Source organism: Schistocerca gregaria, chromosome 8 (genome assembly GCF_023897955.1).
Source record: "Schistocerca gregaria isolate iqSchGreg1 chromosome 8, iqSchGreg1.2, whole genome shotgun sequence".
NCBI lineage: Eukaryota > Metazoa > Arthropoda > Insecta > Orthoptera > Acrididae > Schistocerca > Schistocerca gregaria.
In genome coordinates, this window is record NC_064927.1 from 82189896 (window position 1) to 82206883 (window position 16988).

The 16988-nt window shown below is 39.0% G+C and overlaps 1 protein-coding gene across 5 annotated transcripts in view; it reads right to left on the reverse strand.

Moving 5' to 3' along the window:
• Positions 1 to 243: 243 nt before the first annotated feature.
• LOC126284879 (N-acetylglucosamine-1-phosphotransferase subunits alpha/beta) overlaps positions 244 to 16988 on the reverse strand; it is a 116265-nt gene continuing 99520 nt past the window's right edge. For 3 of the 5 annotated variants that reach the window (XM_049984119.1, XM_049984122.1, XM_049984124.1), the window contains 6 exons: positions 10012 to 11174; positions 9777 to 9929; positions 9504 to 9684; positions 9232 to 9422; positions 3987 to 4248; positions 244 to 577 (listed from right to left, as the gene is read on the reverse strand). In XM_049984119.1, the coding sequence (XP_049840076.1) occupies positions 506 to 577; positions 3987 to 4248; positions 9232 to 9422; positions 9504 to 9684; positions 9777 to 9929; positions 10012 to 11174 (2022 nt within the window). In that variant the 3' untranslated portion in view covers positions 244 to 505. Of the gene's footprint in view, positions 578 to 3986; positions 4249 to 9231; positions 9423 to 9499; positions 9685 to 9776; positions 9930 to 10011; positions 11175 to 16988 lie in introns of those variants that run through there. The other 2 variants (XM_049984121.1, XM_049984123.1) reach the window with 2 other exon arrangements.

Here is a 16988-nt window from a genome sequence, read left to right on the forward strand (position 1 = left end):
TTTATCAACAGGTCTTTGTTATTTTACCTAATGACTGCATTGTAAACATTTGTTTCTTAGTCCCAAGTGACTAATACTTCACCTTTTACTTACCTCATTACCCAATTTCTCTCTGGATTTGCTAGAGGAGGAATTCTGTTTCCTGTCAAGCAAAATAATGTAATGTTTCAGGCCAATATGTCAAAATTTACAGCAAATTTTGGAAAAGGATGTTGGAGATAAATATTCCAAGAAAAATATTACTTACATTTCTAACAGCACTGGTGTATTTGCTGTACAAACAAAATGGTGTGATGATTTATATGAACTGTACAGCTCTCCCTTATTCACACTATTACAAACACACCTTACATTCATTGCCTATTCATATTACAAAAAGTATTATTTAAGACAAAAATTATTAATAAACAAATTACAAATATATCCATCAAAAACTGGAATGTAAGGAAATATTATTTACATTGTGACTAGATTGTGATTCAGAACCTGTAGCATTCTTTACACATTACACACCCACATCTGCATATTGTCTTGCAAGATTGCCATTTGACGCTTTACGATGGCATCGAACCTGGCGCTGCAAAATGAAATGGGAGAAAGTGATAAATGATCTTAAACTCAAATAATTACAAATTATTAAATCTTACTATATCACCAAGCAACTGATAATATAGTAGAATATAAATAAGAAAAAGCTTTGAAATTACATATAAGACTAATGCATGGAAATGACTCAGCAGTTATCACAGTTATATCATTTTCTAGCTGACAAGTTGAAATTGCCTTTGGACGTATCGGTGATGCCTCCACAGATTTGACATACAAAAGTCATTCCAAAAGTTGTGATCAAGACTTTGTTCCCATCTGGTCCTTGTGCACTACTCCATACAAATAGTAGTCTTCACTGTTTGTAGCATGTTTGTTTAATCACATTTGCACAAAAATGGCAGACCGAGATTTAAACCCTTTCAAAGAAAAGACTCCCTGCATCAGATATTTGTCAATAATTGTAGAATGCATACTGGGATCAGTACACGGCTGCATGCATTATAGCCACTGTAGTTCTGACATTAGAGACTGATCTCCCATAGGCTATATTCCCTCTATGTGATATACAAAAACCAGGATCGGACAAGTAAAACGGTTGGGGCAAACAAGAAAATTTCTTTAAATGAAGGCACGTGTTCTTCACAACAGGGCACCTATCTGTTCAATATGGAATTGGGAGTTTCATAGGACACATTTTTTTTTTCTCCTCCACAGCTGCCTGCAACAGAATGAATGAATAAATGAATGAATCAGTGTTGTGGCTGTTGTCATTTACTGGTTACAACTTGCTCATGGAATCCAGGAAGATGGATGAAGTTAATGTAACATGTTAAAGTTTAGAATGTTCCATTCCTTGGGGAATTAACTGACGAAATAGTTCTAAATTTGTGAAATGGGCATGTTTACTACTGGTGAGGCAGTATAATTATTAGCCTGTCAGTGCGGGGGCAAGTATTGTGGTGTTCTTACACATATATCATATGCAGCAAGTAACTAGGTTATGAAATTGTTGTACTTATGTAGATCATCTGCAGGAAGCAATTAGGTTTTGAAATACACACACGTTTTATGAAGATGGTATCTGTTCCCGAAAGAACAGATATCATTGATGACCGTGCATGCAGCTTCTCTAGAATGAAATGATAATTAAATTGAAACCCTTAGCTGGCAACAGGTGTTGTTGAAATACATCAATGGGGGCAGCTGAAAATGAGTGCCCCGATGTGGACTCGAACCCGGGATTCCCTGCTTAAATGGCAGACACTCTATCCATCTGAGCCACCGAGGGCACAGAGGATAGTGCGACTGTTGGCAGCTAATAGTTTTGATTTAATTATCATTTCATTCTAGAGAAGCTGCACAGTCATCAATGGTATCTGTTCTTTCGGGAACAGATACCATCTTCATATAGTTAAAGGCTACCTGGCCATTGACCACCTCCTGTGCGAATGCGCACGCCTTGCCAAACTCTTACGGGACTCGTCAGCTTAGTCTGGTGCGAGTAATGAGTGAATGGGCAAATATCTGTTAGGAACACTACAAACGTAGGTTGTGGACAGTTGGGAATGTGGGTCTCATGGGAAGTGTGCAAGAGATAAGTCCCTGCAGTCGCAATATCCTCTGTATCCTCAGTGGCTCAGATGGATAGAGCATCTGTAATGTAAGCAGGAGATCCCAGGTTCGAGTCCCAGTCGGGGCACACATTTTAAGCTGTCTCTATTGATGTATTTCAACAACACCTATTGGCAGCTAAGGGTTTCGATTTAATTAACATCACATACATTTTATCTTCACACAGTTATTTATTTGGAATTAACACAGTATGTACACTGTTATATGGGAATATGTTAAAAGTCCATTTAATTATTATGTAGGCACCTTCAGTGTCTACCAACTTCCTCATGACCTGGATCGGAAACGACAGCTATCTGGAGGAAGCTGTGTGGGATGTTGGTAAGAACTTCCTGAATCCATGCGTCTAATTCATCCAACGTGTGAGGTTTCGTTCAATGTTCCTCCTGTTTTGCCCGGGCCCATAAAAATAAATAAATAAAAATGTCACAAGGTATCAAGTCTGGATTTTTTGCAGGCCATTCATGTAGTCTACTTCTCCCCAGCCAATCTCCCGAAAATTTCTCATCCAACCATTTCCACACGACATTTGCATAATGAGGTGGTGCACTGTCTTGCATGAAGATAATGTAGTCAGTATTTTCCCATCCAGTTCATTAAATTTCGATGTAGATGCCTGTGGTGTTGATGTATTTACTCAAACAACTTGCAATGGAATCTACAGTTTTCTGGAGGAAGTTGCGTAGGATTAGTAAGACCAAACACAATTCTGAAGCACCGGAAGGTAGCATTCACCAATCATTGTGCCACACAGAAAACATCGACCCACGACATTTGTAACCGTTATTCCACACCACATGGTCATGGTCACTTTTGGACAAGAATGCATCTTCTCTACTATCTTCTCTACTGTAACTCCAGGATTCTGTACCACTCAGTAATGGAAATTGTGCCAATTGACGAAACCTCCCACTTGGAATATGACCTCATCAGTCAAGAGGATGTTATGAAACAACTGAGGCCAATCTCCATGCCAATCCCACATCAACTACCCATACTCCATTCTGTGATCACAGTCTTCTGTATCAGCTGTTGCACGTAATGGGATCCATACTCCAAAGTTTAACTCTGCACAGCCTGCTATCACTTGCTGCCAGGTGTTTCGACTTCTCCAGGCTACGATTGAACATGTTCTACACAATCACCACATTCTCAGCACACCAAGATGTGGATTGCCACCTGTTTTTGCTGCATTCTTTACCAAACCTGTGGTCTTCAGCTTCGCATGACAATTCTTTATTGTCTCAATGGGAACCACAGCATTCCCTCCCTTTGCCGCATGCACAGGCACAGGCATAATCCAGTTCCACACCCACTACTGTGAAACAACTTATATTCATGGCAATTGGCCATCTTTGTTGTAGCTGAGTGTACTGCCTCTTATGGCCAGAGTAGGTACTACACGGCATGAAAAATCACTAGCCCATTTAATGTTCTGTACATTTGTACTATTTCCATTATTATTCCATCAATATTAAAAAGACTGTGATATGCTTCTATTCCCTTCATGTAGACTACACCTGCTGTAACACACAAGAACTTTGACTGCAAACAGAAAGATTTCTGTGCATGAAAGTGCATGTTCTTCACAATGTACCACTCCTTTTAATGTGACAAGATACAAGCAATTCTGGAATGTAATTATTTTACTTCAACTATAAATTAAAGTTAAATGGATCACTTGTTGGCAGACATGGATGGAATAGGTATAGTGCAAGTCAACAGTAACATATATCAATATTGATAACTTTACAACACGTAACATAAACAGGACATGGAAAGAATAATGATCATCTACTACTCACCTCAATCACAAGGAAACTGACAAGTGAAAAGCTGAGAAGTAAAGCTAGGCATAAATATACAAACACGCGTGCGATATTTCTGCTCGCTCTCCAAGCCTCCAGTTCTGATACATGCAGAAACCGATTTCGGTATTCTGGTGGCAGTTCAAAAGATGATGGAGCAGGAAACAGTGCTTCATAAAAGTCCTGCAGAACTGCACGAATCACATCATTGACTTTCTCAACGGTAGGATCCAGATTGTCATTCAGACATATGAATTTCCTGTTAACAAGGGCATTTATACAATTTGTTAATGTATTTCAAATGTTAAAATTTTGAAATAACACGAATTTCCTATTTTGTTGAAAAAAATCAAACTAACACATATTAAAACTGAATATTGCAGTCATAGTAATATACAGTTATCATGAAATATCCACAGTAACATATGAATGCAGCTAAAAAAAAAAAAAAAAACAATGCCTGCACAACATGGGCTTTCAAGGAACATAATCCCTTCTTTGGGAGCAACAGACAAACGTTGGGTGCTCAAACAGCTGGCAACTAGTAGTCTGAGCCATTAAAAATAGTGGCTGCACAGAATGACATTAAATGCTGAGATTTTCCATTTTAAGTTCAAATGGTTCAAATGGTTCTGAGCACTATGGGACTTAACATTTGAGGTCATCAGTCCCCTGGACTTAGAACTACTTAAACCTAACTAACCTAAGGACAACACACACACCCATGCCCGAGGCAGGATTCAAACCTGTGACCGTAGCAGCAGTTCTGTTCCAGACTGAAGTGCGTAGAACCGCTCAGCCACAACTGCTGGCCATTCTAAGTCTGTTATTACTTTGTGTAGCACACAGTGCTACAAACAGGCCACAAAATCCAGCTCTGTAAAGGTTTTATTTGGAGAGCAGATGTCGCATGTCACGCTGGCAGAAACTGTTTCCAACATGGCTCTTTGACAAGCAGTTTAAGAGGACGGCAAGAACTATTTGTAATTACCACACTGCAAACCAACATACAGTATTGAATCACTCAACTCTACACACTGTCTTCTACACTGTGAGGAGACATACCAACTACAGAAAGTCACCTCATGACCAGCCTTTTGCCTTAGCCATTATGTGTGAGGCTGGACTTAGGATCAGTGACTGTTGATGCGCAGACGTGAAGCTTTGGAACCCGCTCATGGGATTTGTACTTCCTCTATGAACAACCAACTAACTGGTGGGTAGTCTGTTGCCCACCAGTGCCACTTTGCATGGTACTGTGGGTGTGGGGCTTGCACTGTTTCTGTCAGGTTGACAGCCACTGTAATAAAATAAAAAATAAAAACAAAAAAATGCATAAAACTTATTAGATATGTACTTATGGTGCATCAAATGGTGGGACCAAAGGTCTAAAAATTGACTGTGTAATAAAAAAGAATTTGTAAAACCAGCTATGCAGCCAGAGGCCATTTCATTTACAATTACTAATCATACACAACTGTGTCTCCACCATCCACGACAACAGGGAGTCAAGATACAGTCAGAAGCTTTTGTGACTCACCAGTGGAGACTGTTGCCAGTTAATGTAGAAATTACCAAAAATCAAAACTAAAGACTTGTGGAAAAATTATTTTCACATTCCTGAACTACCTAGTGGTTGCAGAAGAAGATTTTTAGCAGAATGGCTACCTTATCTAATGTGATCTGACTCATGGTGAGACACAACCCAGCATACCATCTCTTAAGTGTAGGAATGACCTCCAAATTCAGGAGTAAGAATTGTAAATGCATATAGCTTTTGTATCCAGTATGTGTGGGCACAATAGGAAAAAGAAGCAAAATATGATACAACAGTAAATAAGACAAAAAGGAATTACAGACATTGGCTGCAAGTGGGCATTGTTTTAAATCAATAGGGAAAGTTGAAAATTTGTGCCATACTGGGATTCAAAACCAAGTCTTCTGTCCTCAAGGCAGATACTCTGACACTAAGTCAACTGGACACAGAGGTCATCGCAACTGCACGCCTTCCGTCAGACCCAAATTCTCAAATCATCCACACAGTACGAATGTAGTGCCCCTTGCTTATTATTCTCATTACTCACAGCATTTCACCAATTTCCATAAGAGTTCAGGTCTGGTGTGCGCACGCACGCACTCACAATTTTCTGGTGTGAGTAGAAATGCACAGCTTAGCATAAAAAAGTGTAAGTTCTAATCGTTTTTGTAGATTCATATGGTTTAACTTACTGGGGTTTACTGTCTTACAAGCAGCCGCTGTATTACAGATGAACAGTCAGCTCTGACTGACAAGCACACATAAAAAGTATTGACCCAAATCTTGCTGATGGACCAGTGCTAATATTTATATGAAATGACAAACGGACATTACAGGGAACATTAATATCCTTATGCACTAGTCCACAGTTGCAGTAACGTTTTGAAGATAAAAACCATCTTGGCGCCTTTGCGTACTTAATTTTTTAAAACCAATGTTTCTTCAATAACTGTGTCGTGTGTGAAAACCAAGATACATATGTATCAATATGTGTAACATTGCCTTCATTAGGAGAGGGCAGTGTCTCTAACACTTTTACTCTTTGACCCAGAACATGTTAGCTAGTGAACCTTGCCCTTACCTCCAAATTTTCATTATTTTAAAGCATCTTTTCTTGCATCTGGTCACATAACTGCAGGAAATTGAGAAGTGAAAGTTAAGGTGGGAAAGGCTTAACCTGTATATTATTTGATATATAAAGGTTAATTAGAAGATGTAAACTGGATACTCTTTCACACTGAGTGGAAGTAATTTTATAGGATCAAATCTAAACTTATGCAGTTTGTGTGAATGTCAATTGTTAACATCGATACTGAAACACAGAATAACTTATAACTGACTGTATGATACTTAAAATTATATCTGTACTGGACAGACCTAAATGACCTGTGCCTTCTCTGGAATAAATTTACTTTGATTTGTGAATTACATCAATATGGAAGAACAGGACAAAGTTAGGCACATTCGGTCATTTGAAGATTAATGAACTAGGTCAATGGACACTTTCTTTTTCTGCAGAAGATCCTCATCATCACTCGTCGTTAATTCTGTGTGGCAGTTAATTACGGATTCAGCTTAATCAGCAATTACTCCACATTAACTTCTATAGTGGTTCAGGTGAATCTACTGCCAAGAACTATTATTGTGTGGTTTGTGAACTAATAGACAAGTTTAGTTTGTTGTCACAGAAGTCGATCGTGTTCAGTAAACATTGTTGGCCCTAAGTGAAGATTATACAAGTTCCTTCATTTACTCGTGCACTATCAGCGGATTTGTGTGTGTTCCCATTATCGTGACCTTCAAAAATCAAAGCTCCCTGTACACTTCAAAACAAATATCTCCGAAGTATGTGCTGCAGTGCATGTTACACAAGTTGAGCCAACAACAGAGCAAGAATGAGCACTGTGTTATAAGTAAAGAAACTGATTCTACTTCATTCTACGTCATTTTATACATACATTATCTGTGGAATTTGGTAACTGCCATGTACCAAAATCAGATGATAGTGCACAAGTGATTGATGAAAAAAAAAGACACAATCATTTCAAAAATAAAAAAAGCAAATTGTAGGTGGCAAATTGGTTTTAACCTTCAAAAATAAAACCTAGATCCATCCAGGATTTATGTTCTTTCTAACAACATTTACTTCCTTTCTTGAAGTACTTCTGAGATAAGTGGTTCTGAACACTATGGGACTTAACTACTATGGTCATCAGTCCCTTAGAACTTAGAACTACTTAAACCTAACTAACCTAAGGACATCACACACATCCATGCCCGAGGCAGGATTCGAACCTGCGACTGTAGTAGTCACGCGGTTCCAGACTGTAGCGCCTACAGCCGCACGGCCACTCCGGCTTACACTTGTGAGATATTAAGAAACATTTCAAGAATTCATACTCCATTGCACTAGCTGTGTAATTGATCATAATATATATGAAATGAATTGTTTGATGATATGATAGTGGAACGGCAAGAATATCATCTTTGCAGGTGTACTTAAAAAGCTAAAGACATACAATGACAATGATTATTTTGGTGATATGTAAATTCAGACATAAACACACAATTGGCGGGGCTCAGAACTGCATTCTGAGCACAGTTCTGAGCAATTATTTGTATGGATTCAAGCAAAAATATTATTTCAATTCTCCGTGTTCCTTTTCCATGCTTCCACACAGGTAATAAAACATTTTATGTTACCATGACTGGCAACAACAGTATGAAATATAATATTATACTTCTGGGTGTTCTGCCAGAAGCACATTATCATACCAAAAAGCCGCAGAGATCAAAAATTAAATGCACCCTTGTTGACACTGAATGTAAATGGTACAAGCAGAGTTAAAGTACACAGCATAGTGTTCAGGGGGGACAGCAAGAGAAGGAGGGAGGGAGGGGGGGGGGGGGGGGCTGGGGGTGAAAGAAAGATGGGAATACAAAGTGATAGGTAACAAGAAAATAAATCAGAATAAATTGAGACCAGAGACAGTGGGTGAGACATGAGGAGGCAATAAGGCACATTTTCATTTATGACTGTATGAAGCACTAATTCTGGAAGGGAACAAGCAAAAGGCATGGGAGAAAAAAAACACAATCTTGTCATGGCTCTTCTGTAGCAGGAGCGTTACCAGAAGCTGCGGTCTGTGTGCCAAGTTCCCATAAAGTCCTGTGTGTTTATATCAATTATCACTGTGATAAATGCAGTCTGTGTGCTTTTTCTTGAGCTGTGACCTGAGAAGCAGCAGGGGAGAGGATATCCACAGTGAAGATGACAAGGCCGGACCACAGAGGAAACAGGAAGACTGCTGCAAAATGAAACTGCTCTGCCTCCCTCAGGCACTGAAGCCAGTGATTATGACTGTGCTCTGTACTGACCATCTACAAGAGATTATCCATAAACCGCTGCCACACATATAGTATGAACACCACACGACAAGAGAAAACACACCATTCAGTAATGGTTATACTACTGTACCACTGTACCAGATTATTATTTGTCCACTTCAGTTGGCACTGATAGATAAAATACTAGTGTTCCAGAGTCCTCTGGTTTGTACTGATTGACAAGTAGAGAGCTGAGTATTTATGAAAGAGTGCACATATAATGTAACTATGTACATGCACAAGAGCCTTAAACTTCATTTTTTCACAATTTACCATTCACAGTTTATTCAGGTCTGTGGTTAATAATTTGGTACTTACTTTGGTTCCTTCCGTATTTCATCGAGAACAGAGACAACGTGGGTTATGTTTGAGTTAATCATTTTGAAAGTCACATCTTGATGTTTATCTTTCACTATTTCATATTTATACCTTTTTACTGAGCCAAACTTGGATGTTAACAACTTCGCCAATGGCCCACAATTCACCACAAGTGGTCTGCTCACAATAGGCTGGCAAAAGTGGGAGGAAAGACATTATTACAACAAGTACAAACTCAGAAACATAAAAGAAGCTAATGAGTAGCTACCTACAAGCCTGGAGTCCTGGTACCTCTCATACATCGGTGTGAATGCTTCTCTCTCATATACTACATGTGGCACTGTTCTAGAACAATTTATTACTTTGTTGGTAAAGGCTGTAACACGGTGAAAGCCAATGGGCAATTCATAAAGTCTCGCCAGAAGTGTCCTAATTTCTCTGTCGGACAATGTCCTGCAACAAAGAGAGAAAAAAGTTTCATGTTCATGAACAATTTGATTGCTGAACAGCTAAAAGCACAAAATTAAAAGCACAAAAATTATTACCCTGACTGATCAGTGTCAAATATGTCAAATATCTCTGAAGCAGATCGCGACTTCTTTTCACTCATAAGAAAATAAAAGTAAGAGAAAGCATACTGCATATCATTTGCTCTACGTATCTTATGTGAAGAGGTCAAGAGCCATTCGTCCTGAAATCTGAAATAACCATCAATAACCATAAGATACAATATTCACACAGAAAAATATATAATATGTGCTGCAACTCTATATTTATTACCTTCTCTGCAAATCTTCCATTATCTTTTTATCTATGAGGTGAGGCATATGTGCAGGAACTTTTCGCACCTCAAAACCAAATTCCTTATTATAAAGGCGATTTACATAGAGCAATGACCCAGCAAACGAGTCTCTAAGCACCTTTCGAGATATTCTGTAAGGTGTTCGGTAAACACGTAATTGGTTGTAATTCTGTTTCTCGTGAGGAAATTCTGTGACACTCATGCCATTAACACGCTCCAGAAATGCCTTTCTCGGTTTAGAAGCATTAGGAATAATTTTTTCAACATTAGTTCTGTCCCATCTGTGGTATTTTCCATAATTGTTCCTGTTTTGTTTGATCATATCTTTCACATTTTTCCTCAAAGAAGACTGGCGTCTGGTTTTGTGAGAACTTCCATCCGCGTTTTTCACATGTCTGGTTTCATCTGCAAGTTGAAATTTATCGTCAATGGAGTTTGGCTTCCTATTGATAGAACTGACAAATGTGCCCACAGACTTGGTAGCAAATGTTCTAGTGTTGTTATGGTCATTAACATCAACCTCCTTGTTTACATCAGGAACACTTGAGAACCGACCAGTACCAAATGACACACTGTTATCTGGTGTCAGTGGTCCTACAGTTTCATTAGAGCCAACAGGAAATTTGGTGACTGAATCATGTGACAATGTTCTGTCATAGTTATAATGGAATTTATAGTTAGTTCGGTGACTTACAGAAACATGAGGAGCTGTAGATGATGATGCTACAGGTTCAGTATATTCATTACTTTCTCCAACACTGTTAATTGCACTGAGAATATTTTCTGTAAGTGTTGCTCTTTCTGAGGTGTTAAAAAATTTAGCTACTGAATCCTCCTGTAGACTTCCTTCTTTCCTATCCATGTCATCAAAAAAGTTTATGTGCTTGAATGGATTGTCATTATTGTCTTCAAAATTGAGCTGACTGTCAAATCCATCATCACTGAAAGCATCCATGCTCTGGTTGTTCTCATCATACATTTCCACGCCACCATTACTTCCGGCATCTCCATTTCCGAGATCGCAGTCGCCACCGTCATAAAAGCAGTCTGAAGTGTTACATGCAACATCACAGGAGCCATCATTGATGTAAGACCATGGACATAAAACTGAACAGTCTGGAACTGACCATGAGAAGTACACCTGAAAAGTAATTTTGCATTTTGTCAAACAAATAGAATGAAAAACAGATTTGTAAACAATGTAGTTACGCTTATCTTTCAGATAAACTATTACAAACTGAAATGGGAAAAAGAGCTGATTCTGTAATTATATAGAGGAAAGAATTAAGCCATAAATAAGCAATGAATACATCATTTGTTTACAAATGTACCAACTCTGAAATGGTAAATGTAATATTCACCTTCAGTGCTGCACTGTACTGTGTGTCTCAATTGTTGTGTGTATGATAATATGGTCTGACAGAGAAGAAGTGGTGACATGTAACCACCAGCATTTAGGAAAGTCAATGTGTACAAATAGCAAGCAATATGTGATGGCAATATGCCATTAATCTGATAAAAATATTTATGAACCTTAGTAGACAGTTGCAGCTGAGGATGTTGCCCAGCTTTTAAGTTTACTGTCAGTTCTGGAAAATAAAAATCCATACAAATTATTTTTAAAGTAACAGTTTGTAACCATATGAAAACTTGAATGCCGCTGAAAATCAAATGAAAATTGCCAAGCCCCACTACTGATGTAAAACAAACTGAGTTCACTGGATAACAACACATTGAATTAAGGAGTTGTTTAACTGCCATTGCCCTGTGTACCAATATCCATTAGTTTTACAAATTATCTGAAGATCTAGATTCGGGTATTGAAAAGTTTTGTTAATTACATAGCATGTAGCACTGTGTGTCATTAAGCTACATTATAACTATTAGGTGTACAACTTTGCTTCCGCCATTTTTTCCCCACCATTTGAGGCTTTAATAAAACAAAATTGGTTACACATATACCATTCAAAGAATTTTCCATCGCTGGCCACTACTTTCTCCCATCTTCTGGGCAGTGTGCGAATCCTGCATCGAAAAAATTGTTCATCTTTTGAAGCGATTCACAAATCGATCCAATTTATGACTTCATGAGATCGGGAGTGTTGGTCAGCCACACCATGCGCCATTGATTGGAACAGGGGGAGCAATGTCTGGAGAATACGGTGGATGGGGTAGGACTTCCCATTTTAACATTTCCAAGTACATTTTGACTTCTTTTTCAACATGGGGTCGAGCACTGTCATGCTGCAAAATCCCTTTATCGTGCCTCTCGCTGTATTGCGGCCATTTATCTTTTAACACTGCTGAAACGCATTATTTGCATATGATAACAAGCATCTGCTGTTGTTTCACTTGGCTTTAATGCCTCAAAGACACAACGCTGAGCTGGTCCCACCAAATGCAAATCTTGGAGTCCTGAATATTCTATGTGGAAGCACGGTCAGGATATCCCCACGATTTTTTGCATTTAGGGTTAACGAACTGAACGCATTTTTCATCCTTGGTCACAATGCGATGCAGAAATCCCTTCACTTTTTGCCTCTGAAGCAACTGTTCACAAACACACAAATGCCATTCAACATCTCTCGGTTTCAGCCCACACGGGACCCAAGTTTCTTCTTCCTCAATCATGCCTATAGCCTCGAGACATTTTGAAATGGCTCACGGTGTCACTCCCACTAATCACGCCAATTCTTCCCGAGTTTTACGCTAGTCTTCACTTGGCGATGTCTCCAATTCTGCATTTTCGAAAACATTCTCTCTTCCACCACTATGCCGGTCTACGGCATTAAAATTACCGTTCTTGAAGTGTTGAAACCACTCACGACACATTCTTTCACTTACAGTGTCCTTACCATATGTACTTGAGAGCATTCAATGAGACTCAGCCGCTGTTTTCTTCATACTGAAACAAAACAGTAACACCTCCCGCAAATGACGAGAATTAGGCTCGTAAAGTGACATTTTCAATCGAGAACAACTTTATGATGCACACACAAATCGGCTAATGTTCAAATGAGGTTGTGTTGACTGAGGTAGAAGCTAACTGCCTGATGCGGGCAATCTGTTTCTTTTGACCGCGACTTACCGTTGTCGCAATCTATAGGCAAATGGAGGGAAAAAAGTTGTACACCTTGTAGTAATGTATTATAAACAGGACTCAACATTCACAGATTTAAGTAAATATTGTCTTTCAAAAATATCACTGTAATTAAGTGAATTCTAAAATTACTGTAGATGTTGAGCAGCTTTGCAGTAAATATAGTAGGACTGAGGAGGCAGCAGCTCTCTCACTAATTTGTTGCTGTTGTGGTCTTCAGTCCCAGGAGAGGTTCGATGCATTACTCTATCTTGTGCAAGCCTCTTCATCTCTGGAAAACTACTCCAATTTACATCCTTCTGAGCCTTTTTACAGTATTCATCACTTGGCCACCCTCTACAGTTATTATCCCTCACTCTTCCCTCCCGTATTAAATTGATGATCCCCTGATGCCTCAGAATGTGTCCTACCAACCAATCCTTCAGGTTGTGCCACAAATCTCTCTTCTCCCCAGTTTTACTCCTTACCTCTTCATTAGTTACGTGATCTACCCATCTAATCTTCAGCATTCTTCTGACACACCTCATTTCAAAAGCTCCTATTTTCTTCCTGACTATACTGTTTATCATCTTTATTTCACTTCCATACATAGCTACAATCCATGCAAAAACTTAAAAAAAAGAAAAAAAACTCTTTCTACCATTTAAATCAATATGTTATTTTGATATTAACAATTTTTTTTCTTCAGTAATAATTTTCTTACCATTGCCATTTACATTTTATATCCTCCCTACTTCGGCCAACATTAGTTATTTTTCTGCCCAAATAACAAAACTCATCTACTACTTTAAGTGTCTCATTTGCTAACCTAAATTTCTCAGCATCACCTGATATAATTTGGCTACATTATATCATACTTGTTTTGCTTTTCTTTGTGGTCATCTTCCATCCTTTTGAGAGGTTTTCGAACTTCAAAGTTTTTATTTCTTCTCCCTGCACTTTACTTCTTAATCCATTCTTTTTTCTTTTGTCTTCTTTAATGCTTGTTCAATGTACAGACTGAATAATACTGACGATAGACAACAACTGTGTCTCACTCCCTTCTCAACCGACACTTCTATTTCACGCTCCTCGACTCGTAACTCCAATCTGGTTTCTGTACAAATTGTAAATAGCCTTTTGCTCCCTGTGTTTTACCCCTGCTACCTTCAGAATTTCAAAGAGAGTATTCCACTCGACAGTGTCAAAATCTTTCCCTAAGTCTACAAATGCTGTAAATGCAGGTTTGTCTTTCCTTAACCTATCTTCTACAGTAAGTCTTAGTGACAGCGTTGCCTCACACGTTCCTACATTTCTTTGGAATCCAAACTGATCTTCCATGAAGTCAGCTGCTACGAGTTTTTCCATTCATCTATATTGAATCTGTGTTAGTATTTTGCAACCATCACTTTATATTAAACTGATAGTTCAGTAATACTCACACCTGTCAATACATGTTTTCTTTGGAATTAGCATTATTATATTATTCTTGAAGTGTGAAGATCTTTTGCCTGTCTCATACATTTCTATTGGGCCTTGTCTTTTTACCAATTTGATCATCTGCTGAATTCACTATTTCATGAATGCGATTTTCACTCTGCAGCGGAGTGTGTGCCAATATGAAACTTCCTGGCAAATTAAAGCTGAGTGCCGCACCGAGACTCGAACTCAGGACCTTTGCCTTTCATGGGCAAGTGCTCTACCAACTGAGCTACCCAAGCACAACTCACTCCCCGTCCTCACAGCTTCTGTAAAGTTTGGAAGGTACGAGACGAGATACTGGCAGAAGTAAAGCTGTCAGGATGGGGCGTGAGTCGTGCTTGGGTAGCTCAGTTGGTAGAGCACTTGCCGTGAAAGGCAAAAGGTCCCGAGTTCGAGTCTTGGTCCGGCACACAGTTTTAATCTGCCAGGAAGGTTCACTATTTCATCTCTCAAAAGATACCCATTCATCATCTACTGCATTTCCTTCCCCTGTTCTAGTCAGTTGTTGCCTAATGCTCCCTCTGAAACGCCGGCCGAAGTGCCCGAGCGGTTCTAGGCGCTACAGTCTGGAACCGCGGGACCGCTACGGTCGCAGGTTCGAATCCTGCCTCGGGCATGGATGTGTGTGATGTCCTTAGGTTAGTTAGGTTTAAGTAGTTCTAAGTTCTAGGGGACTGATGACCTCAGAAGTTAAGTCCCATAATGCTCAGAGCCATTTGAACCATCCCTCTGAAACTCTCAACCTCTGGTCTCTCAAACTATACAGGTCCCATCTCCTTTATTTTCTACCATTTTGCAGTTTCTTTAGTTGTAATTTACAGTTCACATCCAATACATTGTGGTTAAACTCCACATCTGTCGTTGGAAATGTCTTACAGTTTAAAATCTGGTTTCAACATCTCTGTCTTGCCATTATATAATTTATCTAAAACCTTATGGTGTCTACAGGTCTCTTCCACATACATGATTCTTAAACTGAGTATTAGCTATGATTAAATTAGGCTCTGTGCAAAGTTCTTCCTGGACGCTTCCTCTTTCATTCCTTTCCCCTAGTCCATATTCATCTATATTTTTCCTTCTCCTCCTTTTCCTGCTATCATATTCCAGCCCCCACCAAAATTAAATTTTTCTCTCCCTTGGCTATCTAAATAATTTCTTTTATCACATCATACATTCCTTCAATCTCTTCACCATCTGCAGAGCTAGTTGATACATAAACTTGCACTACTGTGGTGGGTGTTGACTTGTGTCTATCTTGGCTACAATAATGTGTTCACTGTGCTATCCACAGTAGCTTACCCACATTCCTGTTTTCTTATTCATTATTAAACCTACCCCTGCACAGCCCCTTTCTGATTTTGTATTTATAACTCTGTGTTGACCTGACCAGATGCCATGTTCCTCCTGCCACTTAACTTCACTAATTCCCTCTATATCTAACTTCAACATAATCATTTCCCTTTTTAAATTTTCTAACCCACCTACATGATTAAGGGATCTAATCTTCCACACTCTGATCCATAGAACACCAATATTCTTTCTCCTGATGACAACATCCTCCTCAGTAGTCTTCCCCCTCCCCTCTCCCCTCCCCCCAACAATCCAAATGGGGGACTTTATTTTACCTACAGAATATTTTACCCAAAATTTAACCATAGAATAGAGCTGCATGCCCTCCGAAAAATTATGGCTGTACTTTCCCACTGCTTTCAGCTGTTTGCAGTAGCAGCACAGTAAGGCTGTTTTAGTTATGCTACCAGGCTACACCAGTCAATCATCCAGACTGTTTCCCTGCAACTACTGAAAAGGCTGCTACCCCTCTTCAGGAACCACATGTTTGTGTGGCGTCTCAATAGATACACTTCAGTTATGGTTGCACCGGCAGTATGGCTATCTGTATCACTGAGGCACACAAGCCACCCAACCAATGGCAATGTCCATGGTTCATGCAGGCCAGCTTACTAATTTAATCAATTAACAGCATTAAGCAGTACAGTGATACTTAATACAAAATAAGTTACTATGTTTTCTTGTCTTCTATTTATGTATATCTTGATTCATTCCACATTTCTGAAAATAGTTATTCTTGATGGGATCCTCAGAACATGATGAATTAATTAATTCATGTGGTCTGAAAAAGTGGAAACTGTGTTTTCTAACTGTTATCTATTATTACTTATTGTTTTAAGATGTACCTTTCTTGCTCACTTGAATCTTTTTTTCAAATTAAATGTCTGTAAGATCACTTCTGTCAACTTTGAGACAATGTGTTTTGCAAGTGTTGAGCTTTACTGTGTCTATAGTCATCAGCTTCATCCCTAAAATTCACTAGACAGATGCACTCTTAAGTCTGAGAACACTTTGTAGCTACCGTAGCTGGTACGTGTGTCCAAT